Consider the following 23,521-nt stretch of genomic DNA (forward strand, 5'->3'; position numbering starts at 1 on the left):
CTAGCAAAGTACCTTGAGCATAATAGACTTTCAATGAATATTTGAATAAATCATTCAAAATCTTATCACTTCATCTTGTTTATTGGTTTTTATTTGTACATGAATCCATGAATACATTTACATAATGGTAAGACTGCATCTGACCTACTTAGACCATGGCATGGAATCCTAGTTCACCTGAACCTGTCAGAAGTCAGTAGCATCTATAGCATCCTCAAGGGCAGTTGTTACAGCACTTTTCTTTTTCGTGTCATATGAGAAAGTCTGGCTTCTTACCCAAGCATTTCTTCAAGGCTTCATGGATGTCTCTGTTTCTCAGGCTATAGATAACGGGATTGAACATAGGTGTCAGGATAGTATAGAGCAGGGAGAACCCTTTACGCAAGTATTGGGAAGAGTCGGCAGAGGGCACAAGATATGTGGCAATCAGCGTTCCATAAAATACTGTGACGACAGTGAGATGGGAAGAACAGGTGGAGAAAGCCTTTCTCCTGCCTGTGCCAGATGGGATCCTTAGGATGGCAATGAGGATGCATGAGTAGGAAATTGTGATGAGGAGAAACAGTACCAGCGTGACTGCAGAAGAGGTGGCAAAGGCAATGGTCTCAGTCAGTGAAGTATCCATGCAGGAGAGGTGGATCAGAGGGGTAAAGTCACAAAAGAAGTGGTCAATTTCATTAGGGCCACAAAAGGTTTGTCTACATAGCAGGACCATGGTGATGGCTGTGAGGAGGAAGCAGCAGAACCAAGATCCAGTAGCCAACCTTAAGCAGAGAGAGCCAGACATCAGGATGGGGTATCGGAGAGGCTGGCAGATGGCAAGATAGCGGTCATAGGACATTACAGCCAGCAAGAGGCACTCCGTCGCAGCAAGGGATCCAAAGAAGTAGAATTGTGCCAAGCATCCAACCACTGAGATAGTCTTCTGGTCGGCTATGATAATCAGCAACATCTTGGGGACAATGTTGGAGGTATAGCAGACCTCCAGAAAGGACAGGTTCACCAGGAAAAAGTACATGGGAGTGTGGAGAGCATGGTTGCACAGAACTAGGAGGACAATGAGGATGTTTCCAGAAACGGTTAGGATGTAGAAGATGAAAAACATTATAAAGAGGGAAATATTTAGCTGTAAAATGGAAGAGAATCCTCGAAGAACAAATTCCACTATCATTGTTTGGTTTGTCCAGGATAAGGGCATCTTTCTTTGGCTTCTGTGAAGGAGAACGTTCAATGAGGCCATACAAAATGCAGCTGGTTCTAGTTTACACTAAAACATGAAGAGAATGGTTTTTATTCTGCACTCTGTCTGCTCCCTGCTCTGTGGTACCCGAGTCAGAGAGAGTGGAGTGAAGAAGAGAGTTGGGGTTCTTTAACTCATATGAAAGAAAATAACTTAAAATAAGAACTGTGGTTTCATTCTTTTCTTCCCCCTACTTGGTCTCTTCACTTCATCAGGAACAGAAACATGTAAAAGAGAAGAATATGAAGATGGATGGAGGGCGGCTTATTACACACTCTTCCTAAGTGTATTCTGGTAATCTGGTGAGCTATAGACAGGAAACTACAACAGAGAAAGTGAAGAGGAGCTTTGTGAAATCACAGAGAGCATGGTGAGCCAATAGTACAAGGCAAAGAGCCCCTCCCACATCAAACAGAAGCAATAGTTGTCATTTAAGACATTTAAGGAAATGCCTTTTGTCATATCAATTTTATTTTCCTCTCCTTTCATCTTCTCACTATATTGTGGGGTGTGGAGTTATTTATAATTTGTTTCATTTTAAAGAGATCATATGAGTAGGAGGTTTGAGATTCTCTGATTTTGAATCAGAGGCTATGAAGGCATAACCCAGGGATGTGAGTGCATTAATGGAAACAACTTAAAAGTTTTTATTTAAGCCTTAGTAAGTGGTACCCATTCATGTGCCACAGAACAGGGAGTGCAGAATAAAAATCATTCTCTTTGTGTTCTTTTTAGAACTGGTCAGTGCAACCAACCTTGAGTGTAATATGTATAATTTGAGTGAGTTAAGGAATCCCAACTCTCCTCTTTAGTAGAATTTTGGTGAAAGCCACTCACAAACAACTGAGCACAGAGTAAAGAGAGACACACTCCCCAAACCCTGCTATGGTTCAGCAGAGTATGCGGCTGAACATACTTTAGTAATTACAAGGTCCAAATGTTGTATGAAATGCCTTAAAGAAATTATGGGGGGGACCACATGGTTAAGGAAAGCAAGGTGAGATAAGAACGGTTATGAACAAGCACACGAAGCACCATGTGATGTCACAAAGAGGTTGTTACCATCAGTACCCAGAAAGCGTTAAATAAAGTCACAGATTCTGCTTTGTGAGTCAGACTTTAAATTTGTTGGCTAGCTTCTCTAAGGTTTGGATTTTTCTTCATAAATTGCAATAAAAGATTGGAGCAGGACAATATTTTTAAAAAATCATACAAATGAAAAGATTGAACAATCATTGTCTATTTAGGGCTTCAGATAGTTTTAAGTTTACTAAGGAATGCCCTGGATTTTTAGGACCATTGACATGAAATTCCATCCTCCTGCACACATTGCACAACTCTGAACCATGTGCTTTGATGGAATTGTGGGCTAACAATTGATCCTTCCCATCTTGTGTCACCCCTATCTACTTTTTATAATATGCTGACCCCAGTTTTCAGTGTTGTAGAAACCTAGAGGTCATTCTATGGAGTATAAATTTCTACTTTCTCAGGGATGTATAGAAGTATCTATCCTTCAGTGTCTACAGTTCTGATACCCACAGGATGCCTCAAGTCGAATGCTTCAGACTCTGAGCACATTGAGTGTCACAGGGGACACCGAAAAGAAAGGACTTCTTCTCCACCTGCTGCAAAGCACACCTGTGATTTGAGATCTCAGAAAACGGACTGCAGTTATGATACAACACAACCAGACTCCTGCATTCTGCTGCTACTAATGATGATAATATGTTTGTCCCAGGTAATCTTTCAAGTGCTGAAAATCTAGGACTCATGAAATCACCACCAAAACTCATCACCAGAATTGCAAGTACTTTACAGGTGGAGTCACACCTTACATGGAAACACAGAGACCTTGTGTAGCTATCCATGCTTATCCGAAGGCAGTGATGAAATTTAGACCCACTGTGGATTTCCAGCTGCTAACAACACTGTCTGGGAGCCTGGCTACAAAAGTTTATCAGCATCATCTGACAGAGGTAAAAATAAGAAAATTTCCACAGCGCAGACTTCCACCCAGTTTTAAATACAGAGAGAAAAAGGCCTAATTTGGGTATAATTATATAAACAGTAGCATTCTCATAAAATCTATATTGTCTCCTGGAGTTGCTTTTGGGTGCTTTTTATATTCTTTTTTTACCATCTTTTAAAAATGAGAGTAATCTATTATCTTAAGATTGATATGAACTGTTTTGGAGAAGATGCACAAAATCCTTCTATTTCCTCTCTACCAAGTGATTGTCCTACTTACTTGGGGCTGCTCCATACCCTCATACAGTGCATAGAGTCATGAATTGAACAGTAAGTTGGGTGAGAATAGAGAGCCATGAGTACAAAGACAGCAAAGACACGCTAAGAGTGTAGGCTCTAAAATGAAATGAGCTAGGTTCAAATCCTTTGCTCAACCACAAAAGTATTTGCTTGAGAACAAACTTAAACTTTAATGAAAGATCAACTCTGTTTTTTTCTTTACCTCTGTGGATGAGGCTTTCAAGGACAATGAAGGTGGAAGGCCTGACATCCCCATGCTAGCTTGCAACCAATACCTCCTCAGCAGAACTGAGGGAACTTTAGAAAGCTATCCTTTGAAAAGCCAGAGGTGTAGGACTCCTGTATTAACTGTTTATATACACTTCTTGACTCCAGAACCACAAGCCCAACAATGCAATGAGTGTATACACCATGGTGGTGTAGGACTGAGCCCAGAGAATGTATTTGTGAGTTATAGTGCACCCTCCCACTTCCTTCCATATATGCCCCTTCCTTCTCTTAACTCTCCAATAATCTTTTTCTCCTGCTCTGCCTCCTTTCCTCTCAGTTCTGTCCAGAACAGTCAATATTGTCATTCAGTAGATAATGGACACCTTGTGAAAGACACCAGATTCCATTCACTGGATGTATTCAATAAGAACAGTTTGTAAAGACAATTAAAAGAACTTAAAAGAGCTTGGCTCAGTAAAGAATGATTAAGATTGTTTCTTTTGATAAGACAGGTGTCCCGTGCAGAGCCCAGACTGACTTTGAACTCTATCTTCCTGATTAAGCATTTAAGTGATGGGGTTATAAGATTGCACCATCATGCCTGGCTTGGTTGGAAGGTTTTTAACATTCTTTCCAAACTTGATGTTTTTGTTGTTCTAACATGAAACATCCCATTTCTCCAGGAAGTATTCTTAACACAAATTTGTAAAGAAAAGAAAGGGCTTATCACAACCAAAGTTAAAACACTAATACTGTGTGAATTATAGGTGTTGTTGCTTTCATTTACAAGATTGAAAACAAAACAAAATAAGAATTTGAGGTGAACATAGAACACTTACTTTAAACTAAAAGCAGGGGGTAGGGTGAGCAATCAATGAGCAATCAATCAATTCATTCAAAATAGACCTCACAATAATGACAATGGACTTATGGCAGGCACTGGTCAGTTCAGAACAATTGTCAAACAAGTAAGAATTTTATTTTGCCACTAATAGTTGATTAGGACATTAGTGAATTATATTTCCATCCAATAGGTAGACTAAAAACAGGAAAAGGGAAAAACCATCAGAACAGATTAACTTTACCTACCAGTGTCTTAAAGGGGTCCACTCCTACTCTACAGAGCCAGGTCAAGTAGATTGAAACATGTCCATTTACCCTGGATTTAAACATTGAGGACAGATATGTGGAATCTGCTTTTAGCCAGAAATACACCTCCCTGTGCACTCAACAAAAACTAAGGGCTATCTCCCTTTCATTCTGGGAGGCTGGTTGAATTTTTTTTTTTTTTTTTTGGTTTTTCGAGACAGGGTTTCTCTGTGGCTTTTGGAGCCTGTCCTGGAACTAGCTCTGTAGACCAGGCTGGGCTGGTTGAATTTTGACCTTATTTCTCAACCTATTCCCCTGAGTAAACTGGAGTACCTTTGTGAGTAAATCTGTCTCTTCCCCAATGATGTCAAACACAGGAATTTTCCAAATGACTCAGAAGGGAAATTTCTGTTTATTTTGCAACGTATCTAAAGTCTAGGTGCCTTCATCATACAGAAAATCTCTTTTTTTCCTTTGCTGCATGTTAAGCTTGTACTTAGAGAAAAACTATATGACTTTGGTAAAGAGATTTATTTTTTTTATTTATTTTTCTTTATTTTTTTATTGAGAAAAGGAGAAAAAAAAACAAGTTTCCACCTCCTCCCAGCCTCCCATTTCCCTCCCCCTCCTCCCCCCCTACGCCCCCTCCTCCCACCCTTCTCCCCCTCCCCCCACTCCTTTCCCCCCGCCCTCTCCAGTCCAAAGAGCAGTCAGGGATTTCTGCCCTGTGGTAAGACCTAGGACCTCCCACCTCCGTCCATATCTAGGAAGGTGAACATCCAAACTGGCTGGGCTCCCACAAAGCCATCACATTACGTAGGATCAAACCCCCGTGCCATTGTCCTTTTCGTCTCATCAGCCCTCATTGTTCGCCATGTTCAGAGAGTCCAGTTTTATCCCATGCTTTTTCAGTCACAGTCCAGTCGGTCTTGGTGAGCTCTCAATAGATCAGCTCCACTGTCTCAGTGGGTGGGTGCATCCCTCGTGGTCCCGACTTCTTTGCTCATGTTCTCCCTCCTTCTGCTCCTCATTGGGACTTTGGGAGCTCAGTCCAGTGCTCCAGTGTGGGTCTCTGTCTCTATCTCCATCCATCACCAGATGAAGGTTCTATGATGATATGCAAGATATTCGTCAGTATTGCTCAAGGATAGGGTCATTTCAGGTTCCCTATTCTCAACTGCCCAAGGAACTAACTGGGGACCTCAGCTTGGGCACCTGGGAGCCCCTCTAGGGTCAGATCTCTTGCCAACCCTAAAGTGGTTCCCTTAACTAAGAATTGTGGTTCCGTGCTCCCCTGTCCAACCTTCCTTTATCCTAATCCTCCTGCTTTCCCAAGGCCCGACCTCCTTCCCTTCTAACTTTTCTCTCCCCATCTCCCCTTACCCCCAACCCACCCCACCCCCAAGATCCCAATTTTCTCCCCAGCAATTTTGTCTACTTCCCTTAGCCAAGAGGATAACTATATGTTTTTCCTTGGCTTCCCCTTCTTACTTAGCTTCTTTAGATTCACCTATTGTAGACTCCGTGACCCTTATTTATGGTTAGAAACCAATTATGAGTGAGTACATCCCATGTTCATCTTTTTGGGTCTGGGATACCTCACTCAGGATAGTGTTTTCTATTTCCATCCATTTGCATGCAAAATTCGAGAAGTCATTGTTTTTTACCGCAGCGTAGTACTCTAGCGTGTATATATTCCATACTTTCTTCATCCATTCTTCCATTGAAGGGCATCTAGGTTGTTTCCAGGTTCTGGCTATTACAAATAATACTGCTATGAACATAGTTGAACAAATGCTTTTGTCATATGATAGGGCATCTCTTGGGTATATTCCCAAGAGTGGTATTTCTGGGTCCAGGGGTAGGTTGATCCCGAATTTCCTAAGAAACCGAAACACTGACATCCATAGTGGTTGCGCAAGATTGCATTCCCACCAGCAATGGATGAGGGTACCCCTTCCTCCACAACCTCTCCAGCAAAGGTTATCGTTGGTGTTTTTGACTTTAGCCATTCTCACAGGTGTAAAATGATATCTCAGAGTTGTTTTGATTTGCATTTCCCTGATTGCTAAGGAAGTTGAGCATGACCTTAAGTGTCTTTTAGCCATTTGAACTTCTTCTGTTGAGAATTCTCTGTTCAGATCAGTGCCCCATTTTTTAATTGGGTTAGTTAGCATTTTAAAGTCTAGTTTCTTGAGTTCTCTATATATTTTGGAGATCAGACCTTTGTCTGTTGAGGGGTTGGTGAAGATCTTCTCCCAGTCAGTAGGTTGCCTTTGTGTCTTAGTGACAGTGTCCTTTGCTTTGCAGAAGCTTCTCAGTTTTAGTAGGTCCCATTTATTCAATGTTGCTCTTAATGTCTGTGCTTCTGGGGTTATACATAGGAAGCGATCTCCTGTGCCCATCTGTTGTAGGGTATTTCCCACTTTCTCTTTTATCCTTTTCAGTGTGTTTGGGCTGATATTGAGGTCTTTAATCCATTTGGACTTGAGTTTTGTGCACGGTGAAAGATGTGGGTCTATTTTCATTCTTCTACAGGTTGACATCCAGTTGTGCCAGCACCATTTGTTGAAGATGCTTTCTTTCTTCCATTGTATACTTTTAGCTCCTTTATCAAAAATGAGGTGTTCATAGGTTTGTGGGATAAAATCCGGGTCTTCTATACGATTCCATTGGTCGACTTCTCTGTTTTTATGCCAGTACCACACTGTTTTCATTACTGTAGCTCTGTAATAGAGTTTGAAGTCAGGGATGGTAATGCCTCCAGAAGATCCTTTATTGTATAGGATTGTTTTGGCTATCCTGGGTTTTTTGTTTTTCCATATAAAGTTGATTATTGTCCTCTCCAGATCTGTGAAGAATTTTGATGGGATCTTGATGGGGATTGCATTGAATCTATAAATTGCCTTAGGTAGAATTGCCATTTTTACTATGTTGATCCTCCCAATCCAAGAGCAAGGTAGATCCATCCATTTTTTGGTATCCTCTTCAATTTCTTTCTTCAATGCCTTAAAGTTCTTGTCAAATAGATCTTTCACTTCCTTGGTTAGATTTACCCCACGATATTTAATGCTGTTTGTGGCTATCGTGAATGGTGAAGCTTCTCTGATTTCCCTCTCTGCTTCCATATCCTTTGTGTATAAGAGGGCGACTGATTTTTTGGAGTTGATCTTGTATCCTGCCACATTACTAAAGCTGTTTATCAGCTGTAAAAGTTCTTTGGTGGAGTTTTGGGGGTCGCTTATGTACACTATCATATCATCTGCGAATAACGAAAGTTTAACTTCTTCCTTTCCAATTCGAATCCCCTTGATCCCATTATGTTGTCTTATTGCTATTGCTAGAACTTCAAGCACTATATTGAAGAGGTATGGTGAGAGTGGACAGCCTTGCCGTGTTCCTGAGTTAAGCGGGATGGCTTTGAGTTTCTCTCCGTTTAATTTGATGTTAGCTGTCGGCTTGCTGTATATAGCTTTTATTATATTTAGGTATGACCCTTGTATCCCTAATCTCTCCAAGACTTTTAACATAAATGGATGTTGAATTTTGTCAAATGCTTTTTCAGCATCTAATGAAATGATCATATGGTTTTTTTCTTTCAGTTTATTTATATGCTGGATTACATTGATAGATTTTCATATGTTGAACCAGCCCTGCATCTGAGGAATGAAGCCTACTTGATCATAATGGATAATTTTTCGGATGTGTTCTTGGATTCGGTTTGCCAGTATTTTGTTGAGGATTTTTGCGTCGATGTTCATGAGTGAGATTGGCCTGTAATTCTCTTTCCTGGTTGAGTCTTTGTGTGGTTTTGGTATCAGAGTAACTGTAGCTTCATAAAAGGAATTAGGTAATGACCCTTCTGTTTCTATATTGTGGAATACATTAAAGAGTATGGGTATTAGCTCTTCTTGGAAGTTCTGGTAGAATTCCGCATTGAAACCATCTGGACCTGGGCTTTTTTTGGTAGGGAGGTTTTTGATAACAGCTTCTAATTCTTCGCGACTTACAGGTCTGTTTAGATTGTTCACCTGGTCCTGGTGTAACTTTGGTATATGGTATTTATCTAAAAAAGTGTCCATTTCTTTTACATTTTCCAGTTTTGTGTTATACAGGCTTTTGTAATATGATCTGATGATTCTCTGAATTTCCTCTGTGTCTGTGGTTATGTCCCCCTTTTCATTTCTGATCTTATTAATTTGCGTATTCTCTCTCTGCCGTTTGATTAGTTTGGATAGGGGTTTATCAATCTTGTTGATTTTCTCCAGGAACCAGCTTTTTGTTTCATTGATTCTTTGGATTGTTTTCTGTGTTTCTATTTTGTTGATTTCAGCCCTCAGTTTGATTATTTCCAATCTTCTACTCCTCCTAGGTGAGTCTGCTTCTTTTTTTTTCTAGAGCTTTCAGGTGGGCTGTTAAGTCTTCAATATGTGCTTTCTCTGTTTTCTTTAAGTGGGCACTTAGTGCGATGAACTTTCCTCTTAGCACTGCTTTCATAGTGTCCCATAAGTTCGAGTATGTTGTTTCTTTATTTTCATTGAATTCAAGGAAGACTTTAATTTCTTTCTTTATTTCTTCCTTAATCCAGGTATGGTTCAGAAGTTGACTGTTCAGTTTCCATGAGTTTGTAGGCTTTCTGGGGGTAGCATTGTTGTTGAATTCTAAATTTAATCCATGGTGATCTGATAAGACACAGGTGGTTACTAATATTTTTTTGTAACTGTGTAAGTTAGCTTTGTTACCGAGTATGTGGTCAATTTTCGAGAAGGTCCCATGAGCTGCAGAGAAGAAGGTATATTCTTTCCTCTTCGGGTAGAATAATCTATAGATGTCTGTTAAGTCCATTTGCTTCATTACCTCCATTAATTCTCTAATTTGTCTGTTAGGTTTCTGTTTGATTGACCTGTCCATTGGTCAGAGAGGAGTGTTGAAGTCTCCTACTATTAGTGTGTGTGGTTTGATGGCTGCCTTGAGTTTTAGTAATGTTTCTTTTACATACGTGGGCGCTTTTATATTCGGGGCATAGATATTCAGGATTGAAACTTCATCCTGATGAATTGTTCCTGTTATGAGTATAAAATGTCCCTCTCCATCTCTTCTGATTGATTTAAGTTTGAAGTCAACTTTGTTAGAAATTAGTATGGCCACACCTGCTTGTTTCTTAGGTCCATTTGCTTGATAAGCCTTTTCCCAGCCCTTTACTCTGAGTAGGTGCCTGTCTTTGTGGTTGAGGTGTGTTTCTTGTAGACAGCAGAACGTTGGATCCTGTTTTCGTATCCAATCCCTTAGCCTGTGCCTTTTTATAGGTGAGTTGAGCCCATTGACATTAAGTGATATTAATGACCAGTGGTTGTTAACTCCGGTCACTTTTTTAGTAGTAGGGTTTGTGTGTTTCCCTTCTTTGAGTTGCGCTGGTGAAAGGTCTCTAGATGACTGAGTTATTGTGGACATTGTTGGACTCCTTGGTTAGTGATTTTCCTTCTATAATTTTCTGTAAGGCTGGATTTGTGGCTACGTATTGTTTGAATTTGTTTTTATCCTGGAAAATTTTGTTTTCTCCATTTATAGTGAACGAAAGCTTGGCTGGATATAGTAGTCTGGGCTTGCATCCATGATCTCTTAGTTTTTGCAATACATCTATCCAGGACCTTCTGGCTTTCATGGTTTCCATAGAGAAGTCAGGTGTAAGTCTGATAGGTTTACCTTTATAAGTAACTTGGCCTTTTTCCTTTGCGGCTCTTAATATTCTTTCTTTATTCTGTATATTTTGTGTTTTGATTATTATATGTCGAGGGGATTTTTTTTTTTGATCCAGCCTATTTGGTGTTCTGTATGCTTCTTGAACCTTCATAGGTACCTCTTTCTTCAGGTTGGGAAAGTTTTCTTCTATAATTTTATTAAGTATATTTTCTGTACCGTTGAGCTGCACTTCTTCTCCTTCTTCTACTCCAATTATTCTTAGGTTTGGTCTTTTTATTGTGTCCCAAATTTCCTGAATGTTTTGTGATGAGAATTTGTTGGTTTTGCTGTTTTCTTTGATCAGTGTGTTTATTTTCTCTATGGTATCTTCAGTGTCTGATAGTCTCTCTTCTATCTCTTGTAATCTGTTGTTAGTACTTGTTTCTGTCATTCCTGTTCGTTTACCCAGATTTTCCATCTCCATTCTTCCCTCGGTTTGTGCTTTCTTCATTGCTCCCATTTCATTCTTCATGTCTTGAACCGCTTCCTTAACCTGTTTGATTGCTTTTTCTTGTTTCTCTTGGTTTTCTTGCGTGTCTTTGAGCGATTTATTCATTTCCTCTACCTTTTTGTTTGTAATCTCTAATTGTTTATGGCAGTTTTTCACCTCCTGTTTAAGGTCCTCTATTATTTTCATATAGTTCACTTTTGAGTCGATTTCTTCTATTTCTTCAGGAGTAGGGTGTACAATTCTTCTTATTTCGGGATCCCTGGTTTCTGTTGGTGTCATGTTGCCTTTCAGATTGTTGGAGGAATTCTTGTATTGGCGCCTTCCCATCTCTTCCTTCAAATGGAGCCAGGAGAGGCCTGGTCTCTTGGTCCAGTCTTTGCTGTGATTGACTCTCAGGGTATATCTCTTCAGTGTAGAAGCAGGAACCGTTCCCGTCCAGATGGGATTCCTCAGCAACTAAACAGTGCCGCTGGTAGCCCAATGATCCAGGGCCAACAGGATGAATGGAGCAAGTGGGGGGGGGGTGGGGGGTGGTATCCAGGAGCGCGCAGGAAGCCTGGCGCTGGAGCTGAAGGTGCCCGGCTCGCTTACAGGGGACCCTGAGGCCTGCCTGGTAGGCAGGCACTCACCGCTCTGGGTGGGTCGCCTTAGTTTAGGAGCTTAAAACTAAAGTTGAGCACTGGTCCTAGCATACAGCAGGGCAGGGTTGGGGAGGTGTGCTGGGGGTGCTGGGTCATGCCAAAGAAAGACAGCCCTGCAGAAGGAGCTGGGGGAGGGGGTTTGTGCTCTCTTCCGGGACAGCCGCCCCTGGATAGCACACACTCACCCGTCCTGATGGGATTCCTCAGCAACTAAACAGGGCCGCCTGTCAAGAGATTTATTTTTTAAATGTGTGGTTGTATTATTCTTTATGAGACTGGGTTAAGTTATCACTGAAAGAAATATTCGATTTGTTTCTATTTTCCGAAAGAAAGATGACTCTGCATCTTCTTACTGTGGTAGGTTGGATAGGGAAGAGAAAGTATGTACACTAGTAAGCATGTATTGTCAAAGCCAGTAACTGGTACTCTAAAGAACTTAGGGTCTTCTTCGATTGCACAAATATAAAGGAATTTAAATGGAAACACCATATAATTGGGGAGGAAATGCCCTAACTAGACAAGCCACCAAGTAAAACCCCAATGCAAAGAATGGGTTTCATATTACTGAGTCATGGGCCATACTGACCCTGTAGACACTGACAAAAAAAATTACAAACTATTGGCAGTGCTATTGGTTAAGCTCCTCAGCTTAAAGTAGGCCTTATTACTGAAGACACTCTTACTTATGCCATTGAACTTGGATAACCTGATTAAACTAATTATCCTATATTTACTAGTTCTTTTGGTGCTGATTGGTTCTGCACATGCTACCAAAGGAGAAAAGTTATCATCAGTCTCACCAAGCTATGACAAACTAAGCCCAATATATCTGGTCAACCACCCAACAAGATGAAGTAACAGGAAATGGAGTCTAAAACACCCATTAAGTAGGAGAGATGATTTCTATACTAGAAATACAAGAAATAATCTAACTCCAGATATTTAGGTTCCAATACACAACTATGAGTAATCCAAACAAGTCTCAAAATTAGTATCCTCATTGTAACAGCCCTTATGAAAAGCAATTTAGATGACATATAAGACAATGAATTTAAAATCGCAATAATAAACATAATCAAAGAACTCAAAGAAGATATGAATAAATGCTATAATGAAGACTGTGGGAACACAGTAATATTAAATAAGTAAAAACAATCCAAACTTTAGCAAGGTAGAATTTCTGGGAAAAGAAAAATTATATAAAACTTGAAATGAAAAAAATATTCAATAATTCAAACAAAAATTCAGAAGAAAGCCTCAAGAATAGAGTAGATAGAAGGGAAGAAAAATATTAGATATTGAAATCAAAATAGAGGAACTGGACCATTCAATAAAAACAAAATGTCGAATTCAGAAAAGAAGAGCAGAATATGTAGTAGCTCTGAGGCACTATAAAAAGACAAAAAAATACAAATAACAGGTACAAATGAAAAAGAAGAGTCCCAACTTAGAGGCACAGAAAGTATTTCCAATAAAAACCATTAAAAAACCCCTCTAATTTAAGGAAATAAATGCTTGTTAAAAGCCAAGAGGCATACAGAACGCCAAATAGACACTACCAGAAAAGAAACTCCATATGTCATAGAGTAGTCAAAACACAAAATGTGCAGAAAAAAGAAAGGATATTAAAAGTCGTATGAGAAAAAGATAAAATCATGTACAAAAGCAGACCCATAAAAATAACTTCAGATTTTTTGATGGAGACCATCAAACCCTGAAGGGATTAGATTTATGTTTTGAAAGTTATGACAGGTCACAGATACCAGCACAGACTACTATACCTTGCAAAATTATCAATAATAATTAACAGAGAAAATAAAGTTTTCCAAGATAAAAACATATTTTCTTTGCTGCCTCCAAGAAACACACCTAATGACCAATGATAGAGAACTCCTAGGGTAAAGGGGTAGAAAAAGGTATTCCAAGAATTTAATACACAACAAAATTGACCTCAAACTGAAACTATTTAATCGATATAAAGGGGAGCAGTTTATCCTCATTAAAAAAAAAAAAGTTCACCAATAAAATGTTACGACCTTAAATATATATGCATCAAACACAAGAGCACCCAATTTTATTTAAAATAAAATACTATTAAGCTTAAAACCACAGATCAGCACCAACATAGTGATCTTAGTATCACACACTTAGTATAGACAGATTATCTGGGGGAAAAAACTACATAGAGAAATCTGAAGTTAAGTGACACCACAAATCAAATGGACCTAACAGATGTCTACAGAACGTTCCACCAAAACACTAAAGAATACACATTTTTTCTTTCCAGTTCATTGGGGTTATTCTCCAAAAGAGAGTGCATAATAGGATGTGAAGCAAATCTCAACAAATACAGAAAAATCACATCCTGAAGGCATGTGACCTTCATGCACTAAAGATGGATCACAACAAGAAAGGAAAAGACAGAAAGCACACAAGTCCACACTAGTAAGACAAAACTAAATAAAGAAATAAGTCAAAAGGGGAATTATAAAATTCCTAGAATTGAATATATGACATACCCAAATCTATGGAATACAATGAATACAGTCATAAGAGGAAAGTTTATAGCACTATGTATCTAAATCAAAAAAAAAGAGAGGTAAAATCTAATAATTTAAAGATGTAGTGGTTCTAGGAAAACCATCCATATCCCCAGAAAAAAAATGGATGTGAAGAAATTTTTTTAATCAGAACTGAAATTAATGTATTAGTAACAAAAAATCCACAAAATAATCAGTGAAACAGGATTGGTACACTGAAAAGATTAACAAGATTGGCAAACCTTTAACCAAAATAGCCAGAGAAACAGAGAAAGAATCCAAATTAATAAAATTAGAGATGAAAGGGGAAATATTACAACAGATACTGAGGAAATTCAGAGAATCATGACATATTTTAAAAATATATATTCCACTAAACTGGAAAATCTAAAAGAAATAGATGGATTTCTAGACATAGAAAACTAACTCAAGTTAAATCAAGATGAAGGAAATAATATAAATAGGCCCAGTGAAATAGAAGCAGTAATGTTAAATATACCACTAACAAAAGCATAGGATTCAGCACAGAGTTCTACCAGACCCTCAAAAGAGCTAGCATCAATATTACTCAAACTATTCTACAAAGTATAAAGTGAAGGAGCATTCTCAAATTCATTTTACAAAACAAGTATCACCAGAAAACCCAAAACAGACAAGACCCAACAAAAAAGAAAATTGTGTATCAATATAACTGATGGATATGAATACAAAAAAATTTCAATACTGAATTCAATATTATGTCAAAAAAGACTGTCCATGATGATCAATTTACTTTATCCCACAGATTCAGGGATGGTTCAACATATGTAAATCAATAATTGTAGTTCACCACATAAATAGTTTAAAGGACAGAAGCCACATGATCATATCATTAGATGGAAAAAGTCCAATGTCCATTCATAATAAAAAAAATGTCAAGAGATTGGAATCTAGTAGAAGAGAGATAGGAGAGATTATATGAGCAAGAGGGGATCAAGATCATGATGGGTCCACGCTGACCTGAGCTAGTAGGAGCTCATGGAATCTGGATGGATAGCTAGGGAGTTGGCATGGAACTGACGTAGGCCCTCCATATCTGAGTAACAGTTATGTAGTTGTGTATCATGGTCTTTGTGAGGACCAAGCAATGGGACCAAAACCTGTCCCTGATGCATGAGCTGACTCTTGGAAACCTAATCCCTATGGTAGGATGCCTTGTTCAGCCTTGATGCCAGAGAGGGGGGAACATGGTCCTACCTCAACTTGATATGCCATGATTTGTTGATTCCCAAGGGAAACTTTACCCCATCTAAATGGAGACAGAAGAGGAGAGGATGTGGGGGTGAGAGTAAAAGAGAGGTAGTAGGAGGAACATAAGGAGGGGAGAGGGGGGAACTGTTGTCGGTATGTAGAATAAATTGAAAAACAGAGGATCCTAACAAGAAAGGAATAAGTCAAACTATTTTTATTTGCAGATATGATTTTATATGTAAAATATCCTAAGTATTCCACAAAAATAACTGATAAATATATTCAGCAAAGTGACAGAATAAAAATTAATACATAAAATCTGTTTCCTTCATATATACATCTACACACCAAGAAAGATATCAGGTAAACATCATTTACAATCGCCTCAAAAAATACCTTAGAAAAATCTAACCAAAGAAGTGAAAAACATGTGTAATGAAAACTTTAATATATTGGAAAAATAAATTGAAAATTTTTCCAGAAGATGAAACTGTCTCCCAAATTCAAAAGCAATCTACAGATTCAAAGCAATTCCTATCATATTTCCAGGGTAATTCTTGACACCAATTGAAAATATAACCTTAGATTTCAGGTGGAAATACAAAGGCCTAGGATAGCACAAACAATCTTAAACAACAACTGCAAAACTTCTGGAAATATCACCATCTCAATTTTCAATCATTACTATAGAGATATAGTAACGAAAATAGCATTGTACTGACATAAAATTGGATTCATTGACCCATAGCATAAAAATGAGTATTTGCACATAAATCCATAGTCCTGTAGCCTGATTTTTGACAAGCTCACAATACATATTGGAAAAGCAGCATCTTCAACAAATGGTGCAACTTGAACTAGATAGCTACATGTCCAAGAATGAAACTTGATCCTTATCTCTCACCCTACACAAAATTCAAATAAAAATTGATCAAGGACTTCAATATAAGAGCTAATATCCTTAATCTGATAAAAGAGAAAGTAGGGGATATTCTTGAACTCATTTATATGAGAAGGACTTCAATACTGCAGGCATACCAATAACTAAAAAATGGGACTTCGTGAAGCTAATGAATGTTTATAATGTATAAGGTTTACAAAGTATAATATATAATGTTTATATATAGGAAAGGGCACAATTGTGTGAATAAAGAGACAACCTGCAGAATGGGAAAAAGTACCATCTATAGATCTGATGGAGAGTTAGTATTAGAATATATAAAAACCCAAAATAACCAATGTCCTGGTTAGATTTTTGTCAACTTGTCACAAGCTAGAATCCTTTTGAAAGAAGGAACAGTATTAAGAAACAGTTTTCAAAAATTTGGGTGTAGGCCGGGCGATGGTGGCGCACGCCTTTAATCCCAGCACTTGGGAGGCAGAGGCAGGTGGATCTCTGTGAGTTCGAGGCCAGCCTGGTCTACAGAGCTAGTCCCAGGACAGGCTCCAAAGCCACAGAGAAACCCTGTCTCAAAAAACCAAAAAAAAAAAAATTGGGTGTAGTTCTCTTCAAACTGCTTCCTGAATTTTGTTAGGCAAAGTAATTTTAGGGGTTTACAGAGACCTTTCAGGGCTTCTTGGTACATGAAACCACATTAGTCTGGAAGAAATCCACAGGTTCTCTTCTTCTATGGAAGCAAAAGCAGAACCTCTTTTCCAAAGCAACATATTCTTAGACCCAAATTCTGAAGTCATGATACCTTTAAAGTGTTGGTTTGGCTTAATAGCCTCTATAATAAAATGTCTCTCAGTTCTTAGCTCATTCACAGTTAAAAAAAATTCAAAGAAAACACAATAATATGCATAACCCAGACTCTGTGTATTTTATATCTTTACATGCCTATTTTCGTGCTCTATTACTTTTCTACACATTTAATATTTATTTTATTATCTTATTCCTTTAATCTATGACTGTCTGTGCTCTGTCTCTTTAAAGACTTTGTTTTACATTTTCTATATTTTCTTCTTCTCTCTCTCAAGCCTATGGACATTTATCCAACACTGTGATCCATTTAGAGGTCTTTTCCATCTGAATTTGCCTTTATTGCATACCTGTAATAATTTTATGCCTAACAAAATTCAGGAAGCAATTTGAAGAGAACTACACCCAAATTTTCAAAAATTGTTTATAAATTTAAATGTTCATTTACATTTAAAGTGGGATATGCTATAAATATGAATAACTATGAATCTTGTTTTATTGATATAAATTTAAGATCAATTTTTATATGTATATTTCTGTTCTTGATTAAGGTATGGTGTTTGTGCAAGCTCATTTAAAAATGTAATGTATAATTAAGAAACACAGATTAATAGATAGTTATCTATAATAGTCAAATTTGTTGTCATGTTAGTTAGGCTTTCTAGATGTACAGAGATATATTTCAGATGGATAGTTATTGTTCAAAATTTTCAAAGACTAACAGAATATGGCAGTTAACATGTTTTTAAAAACTTAGGACTTTTCATGACAATGAGACACATCTGCTCCTGGCAGCATCAATTACTTCAAGAAAAAGATAGGCATCAAGGAGGTTCCTTATGGAGTGTGTTAACAATTTGAGCAAGAAACTTGCTCTTGCCTGGATTGCTTGATAGTATGCTGTATGAAATGGAGATGCAGAACTCACAGAAAAATGACTTCTGAACTTGCCTAAAGGTGAGACATTCCCTCAGCGTTCCTGTTTCACAGAAAAAACTGCCAAACATTCTGCAGGACACAGAAGAAAGTGACTAATAACCTGCCAATATAGGTGGAACTGTCTTTGAAATTTCCTGCTTCATGAAAAAGTCTGCTGGATACTATAAGTCTGAAGGCTGAAGATGGGTGCACCAATGTTACAGAAGAACTTTGGGTTACTGTCCTGGCAGTGAGATGTCTCTGTCATTTCTAAAGTTTGGGAAGTTGCTTACAATGTACTTCCTGTTTACTTAGGTAATATATCTTTCTGGAGTCTTTGATGAAGGTAAAGAATACATATTTATAATTATAGTTTTCCTTAAAAAATAAAGTAGATATAAATGCTGTAACTAAAAAAAAAAAAGTAACAGTTTTCATCAGACTGGCCTGTAGACAAGTTGTGAGGACATTTCCTTGACTAATAATTGATGTGGGAAGACCTAGCCCACTGTGAACAGTGGCACCCTGGGTAAGTGGTCCATGCTTAAGAGAGCAAGCTGAGCAAGCCATGGGTAGTGAAACAATATTCAGCATTCCCACAGCTTCTGTTTTAGTCCCTGACTCCAGGTTCCTCATCAAGTCCCTACCCTGGCTTCCCTTAGCAATGAACTATGATTGGGAAATATATGCCAAATAAACCCTTTCCTCCCCAAGTTATTTTGGTCATGGGGTCTTTATCACAGCAATATAAAGCAAAGTAGAACAGAAATTGGTACCAGGTTTGTAAAATATTGCTTCAACTGACCTGACTATGTTTTGTTTTGGGGAAGATTGTGTTAGAACTTTGGACTAGAAATGCTGTTGAATGCTTACAGCATAATGGGCAGTTCTGTGGGAACTTGGGAGATAATTCTAGAGCAATGCAGATGATGGGCTGAAAGATCACCTATGACTAAGAGACCAACATTGCTAAAGCAAAAAACTTTGAGAAGTATTTCCTGTGGGTTAGCACACAGAGGCTCTTGTATAGCGAGGTCCAAGGCTGCATCTCAAGCTGGCAGCTGACCTTGGTAATATGTAAGAGTTTCCTGTTTTCCTGGTTTTAGCAGGATGGTAGCTGCACAATTGAAAGGGTAATAGAGAACACCTGAGGTCTGGCACTATGTAGCAGGGCTTGAGAGTCCTCAGGAGAAGCCATTGGCTAAAGATAAAGCCCCAGTTGTAGTGGATAACCCCGTGTATTGGAAATACCAGGTCAGTAGGATTGCAATGGTAACTGAGAATTGGAGCTGCTCAGAGCCTACAAAACAAGTTACGTGTGCTATGAGTGGTAAGGTCAGAGCAGTGGATCTGCCTAGATCATGAGATATAGGACTTGATTTAATCTGTCAAATGTTGGGTTGGCTTTACTTTGACTGTGGCCATGTCGTGGTTCTTCCCTCATGGAATAAGCAGTATGTAACTTACTTTTAATTTATAAGAGCCAAATGGTTAGGACAGTTTGGACTTTGAAAGAAATATTTGATTCTTAATGAGAACTTGGATTTTTAAACTTTAGAAAATTTAAGGAGACTGGGACATTTAAAGTTGTACTATGCTTTGTATTTTGATATTGACATAAGATTTGGGGGGATAAACAAGAAAATAAAGGTTTGTTTGTAACACTGTTGTATTTGTGTGCCAAGTTGACAAGGGAAAATTGTGATAGTTTTTTTATAAACTTGACACAGCTAAGGTCACTTGAGAAGAGAGAACGTCAACTGAGAAAATGTCTCTATTAGATTGGTATGTAGGTCAGTCTTTGAGACTTAAGTCTTGATCAATGATTGATATGGGAGGACTCAGGCTGATGAGAAGTGCTAGGCCCAGACAGGTGGTCGTGAGTTGGATAAGGAGTAGGCTGAGCAAGCAAGAAGGATCAAAACAGTAAGAGGCATCTCCTCTAAGAAATGTCTGCTTTAGTTCATGACTTGAGGTTACTGCTTCTGTCCTGACTTCCTATGATGTACTGTAAAATGTAAAACGACATAAACCGACCCACCCATCCCCTACAACCTCTGGGAAAACTCTGAAGCACAGGCTGCAACTGCACACAGTGGACCAAGAGGTGAATGATCGGCCAGCCAGCTGGGTACCCCACTGTCTAGGGCCTCTTTATTGGGGCAAAACCCCAGACCACTCCTCTACCTTTCTCAGCTTCTCTAGTCAGCCAGCAGGTAAACTTCCTGCAGGTAGGCTGCTCCAACCTCCCTCCATCGATTGGATCCTGTAAGCTACAAGGCCTAATCCACCCCCAAACCCACCCATCCCCTGATACCTCAGAGGAACTCTGAAGCACAGGCTGCAACTGCATAGAAATGAGCCAAGAGAGCAGACCAAGAGAGACCCCAGTGACTCCTTGAGACACAGACAACTATAACACAGAGTATACTAAGCGCAGCTCCCTAAGAAACAGACAGAAATTGCAAGGACTGGACCAAGTGGCAAAGACTTTGCTGGCCATCAATTTGAGGAAGAGATGGGTAGGTGCCAATGCAAAAATTAATTCAAAAACCTAAAAAGCAACATGGTAACTCCAGAACTCTGTGGTCATACAACAAGAAGACCTTATTATCCTAATCCAGAAGAAGGAAAAAACGATCTTAAATATAACTTTATTAAGATGATAGAGACCTTTAAAGAGGAAATGAAATTTTCCCTTAAAGAAATGGAGGCAAAGACAAACAAAATATTGAAAGAAATCAATAAATCTCTTAAAGAAACTCAAGAAAAAGCAATCAAACAGGCAAAGGAAACAGTTTAAGACTTGAAAACTGAAATAGAAGCAATAAAGAAAACACAAGCTGAGGGAATTCTGGAAATAGAAAATCTGCATAAACAAACAGGAACTATGATGTAAGCATAACAAACAATACAAGAAATGGAAGAGAGAATCTCAAGTGTTGAATATACTATAGAGGAAATATATTCATTAGTCAAAGAATACATTAAATCCAAAAAATTCTTAACAAAATATCCAGGAAATCTATGACATTATAAAAAGACCAAACCTAAGAATAACAGGGATGGAAGAAGGAGAAGAACTCCAACTCAAAGACACAGAAAATATATTCAAACTTTCCCAACCTAAAGAAAGATATGCCTGTGAAGGTACAAGAGGCTTACAGAACACCAAATAGATTGGACCCAAAAAAGTTCCCTCACCATATAATAAACAGAACATAAAACATACAGAATAAAGAAAGTATATTAAGAGCTGCAAAAGAGACGTGGCATCGCCCAGCCCAGCCTATCTGGGCGCTGGGTCCGAGTACCCGGGGCTCCCGGGCGGGCAGCAGTTCCTTTGTTTCTGGGGCCTGCCTGCACCAAGCGGGGTCGGTGCTTTGTTTGCGATCTGCCCAACCAGCACGGAGGCCTGATCTTTTGGCGCCAGGAGACCCAGCATTGGGGTGAGTTTCTGGCCCACGGCGCCAGCCTGGGACGGGGAGCTCGGGGGTTTCTTGGCCCCCTGTCCTTCTTGGGCTCTCTGCAAGGCCTCTACTCCCTGGGTGCTGCCTCTTTCTTCCTGGCCCACCCAGCTTCCGTCCAGAGCCCTCCCCACTTCGCCCCCACTGCCCTCTTTTGGCGCGTGGCATCGCCCAGCCCAGCCTATCTCGGCGCTGGGTCCGAGTACCCGGGGCACCCGGGCGGGCAGCAGTTCCTTTGTTTCTGTGGCCTGCCTGCACCAAGCGGGGTAGGCGCTTTGTCTGCGAGCTGCCCAACCAGCACGGAGGCCTGATCTTTCGGCGCCAGGAGACCCAGCATTGGGAGAGCCAACATTGGGGAGAGACAGCGTTTGGTAGGCAAGGAGACCTAATCCGGTAAAAGAAGATCCATAGGGAGCATTTGGAAGAAGAGATGGGCCGACGTCAAGGCAAGAATTCGCCCAACAAGCTGAAAAGCAACATGAAGCTACCAGAAACAAGCGACCTCACAACGGGAGGACAAGAACCCCTTAATCAAGAGGAAGGAGAAAAGATTGACTTCATGAAAGTGATTGACACCCTTAAACAGCATGTAAAAAACGCCCTTATAGAAATGGATGAGAAATATAACAGAAAGTTTGAAGAATTGAATAAATCAGTGAATGATACCCTAGAAAACCAAGGAAAAACAATCAAACAGATAATGGAATCAGTTCAAGACCTGAAAACTGAAATGGAGGCAAAGAAGAAAACACAAACAGAGGGCCGGCTGGACATGGAAAATCTAGGTAAAGGAATAGAGACTACAGAAACAAGCATAACCAGCAGAATACAAGAGATAGAAGAAAGACTCTCGGATTCTGAAGATACCATAAAGAAAATAAACACACTGATCAAAGAAAACAGCAAGTCCAACAAACTCTCATCACAAAACATTCAGGAAATATGGGACACAATAAAAAGACCAAACCTAAGAATAATAGTAGTAGAAGAAGGAGAAGAAGGGCAGCTCAATGGTCCAGAAAATATATTTAATAAAATTATAGAAGAAAACTTTCCCAACCTAAGGAAAGATTTTCCTATGAAGGTGCAAGAAGCATACAGAACACCGAATAGGCTGGATCAAAAAAAAAAAAACATCCCCTCGCCATATAATTATCAAAACACAAAGCATACAGAATAAGGAAAGAATATTAAGAGCTGCAAAGGAAAAAGGCCAAATTACTTATAAAGGTAAACCTATCAGACTTACACCTGACTTCTCCATGGAAACCATGAAAGCCAGAAGGTTCTGGATAGATGTACTTCAGAAACTAAGAGACCATGGGTGCAAGCCCAGATTACTATACCCAGCCAAGCTTTCATTCACTATAAATGGAGAAAATAAAATTTTCCAGGATAAAAACAAATTTAAACAATACGCAGCCACAAATCCAGCCTTACAGAAAGTAATTGAAGGAAAATCACTAACCAAGGAGTCCAACAATGACCACAATAACTCAGACATCTAGAGACCCTTCACCAACACAAAACAAAGAAGGGAAACACACAAACTCTACGACTAAAAAAAAATGACCGGAGTTAACAACCACTGGTCATTAATATCACTTAATGTCAATGGACTCAACTCACCTATAAAAAGGCACAGGCTAAGAGATTGGATAAGAAAACAGGATCCAACATTCTGCTGTTTACAAGAAACACACCTCAACCACAAAGACAGGCACCTACTCAGAGTAAAGGGCTGGGAAAAGGCCTATCAAGCAAATGGACCTAAGAAACAGGCAGGTGTGGCCATACTAATCTCTAACAAAGTTGACTTTAAACTTAAATCAATCAGAAGAGATGGAGAGGGGCATTTTATACTCATAACAGGAACAGTTCATCAGGATGAAGTCTCAATCCTGAACATCTATGCCCCTAATATAAAAGCACCCACGTACATAAAAGAAACATTGCTAAAATTCAAGGCAGCCATCAAACCGCACACACTAATAGTAGGAGACTTCAACACTCCTCTCTCACC

At 39.1% G+C, this 23,521-nt stretch overlaps 1 protein-coding gene across 1 annotated transcript; it reads right to left on the bottom strand.

Moving 5' to 3' along the window:
- Positions 1–250: 250 nt before the first annotated feature.
- LOC121437897 (olfactory receptor 11A1-like) lies at positions 251–1,198 on the bottom strand. Its single transcript, XM_041638017.1, has one exon. The coding sequence runs from the start codon at positions 1,196–1,198 to the stop codon at positions 251–253; it is 948 nt and encodes a 315-aa protein (XP_041493951.1).
- Between the last annotated feature and the right edge of the window lie 22,323 nt (positions 1,199–23,521).

The sequence above is a fragment of the Microtus oregoni genome, unplaced genomic scaffold, assembly GCF_018167655.1.
Source record: "Microtus oregoni isolate MIOR12 unplaced genomic scaffold, Mior012 000054F_ref0000373, whole genome shotgun sequence".
Lineage (NCBI taxonomy): Eukaryota > Metazoa > Chordata > Mammalia > Rodentia > Cricetidae > Microtus > Microtus oregoni.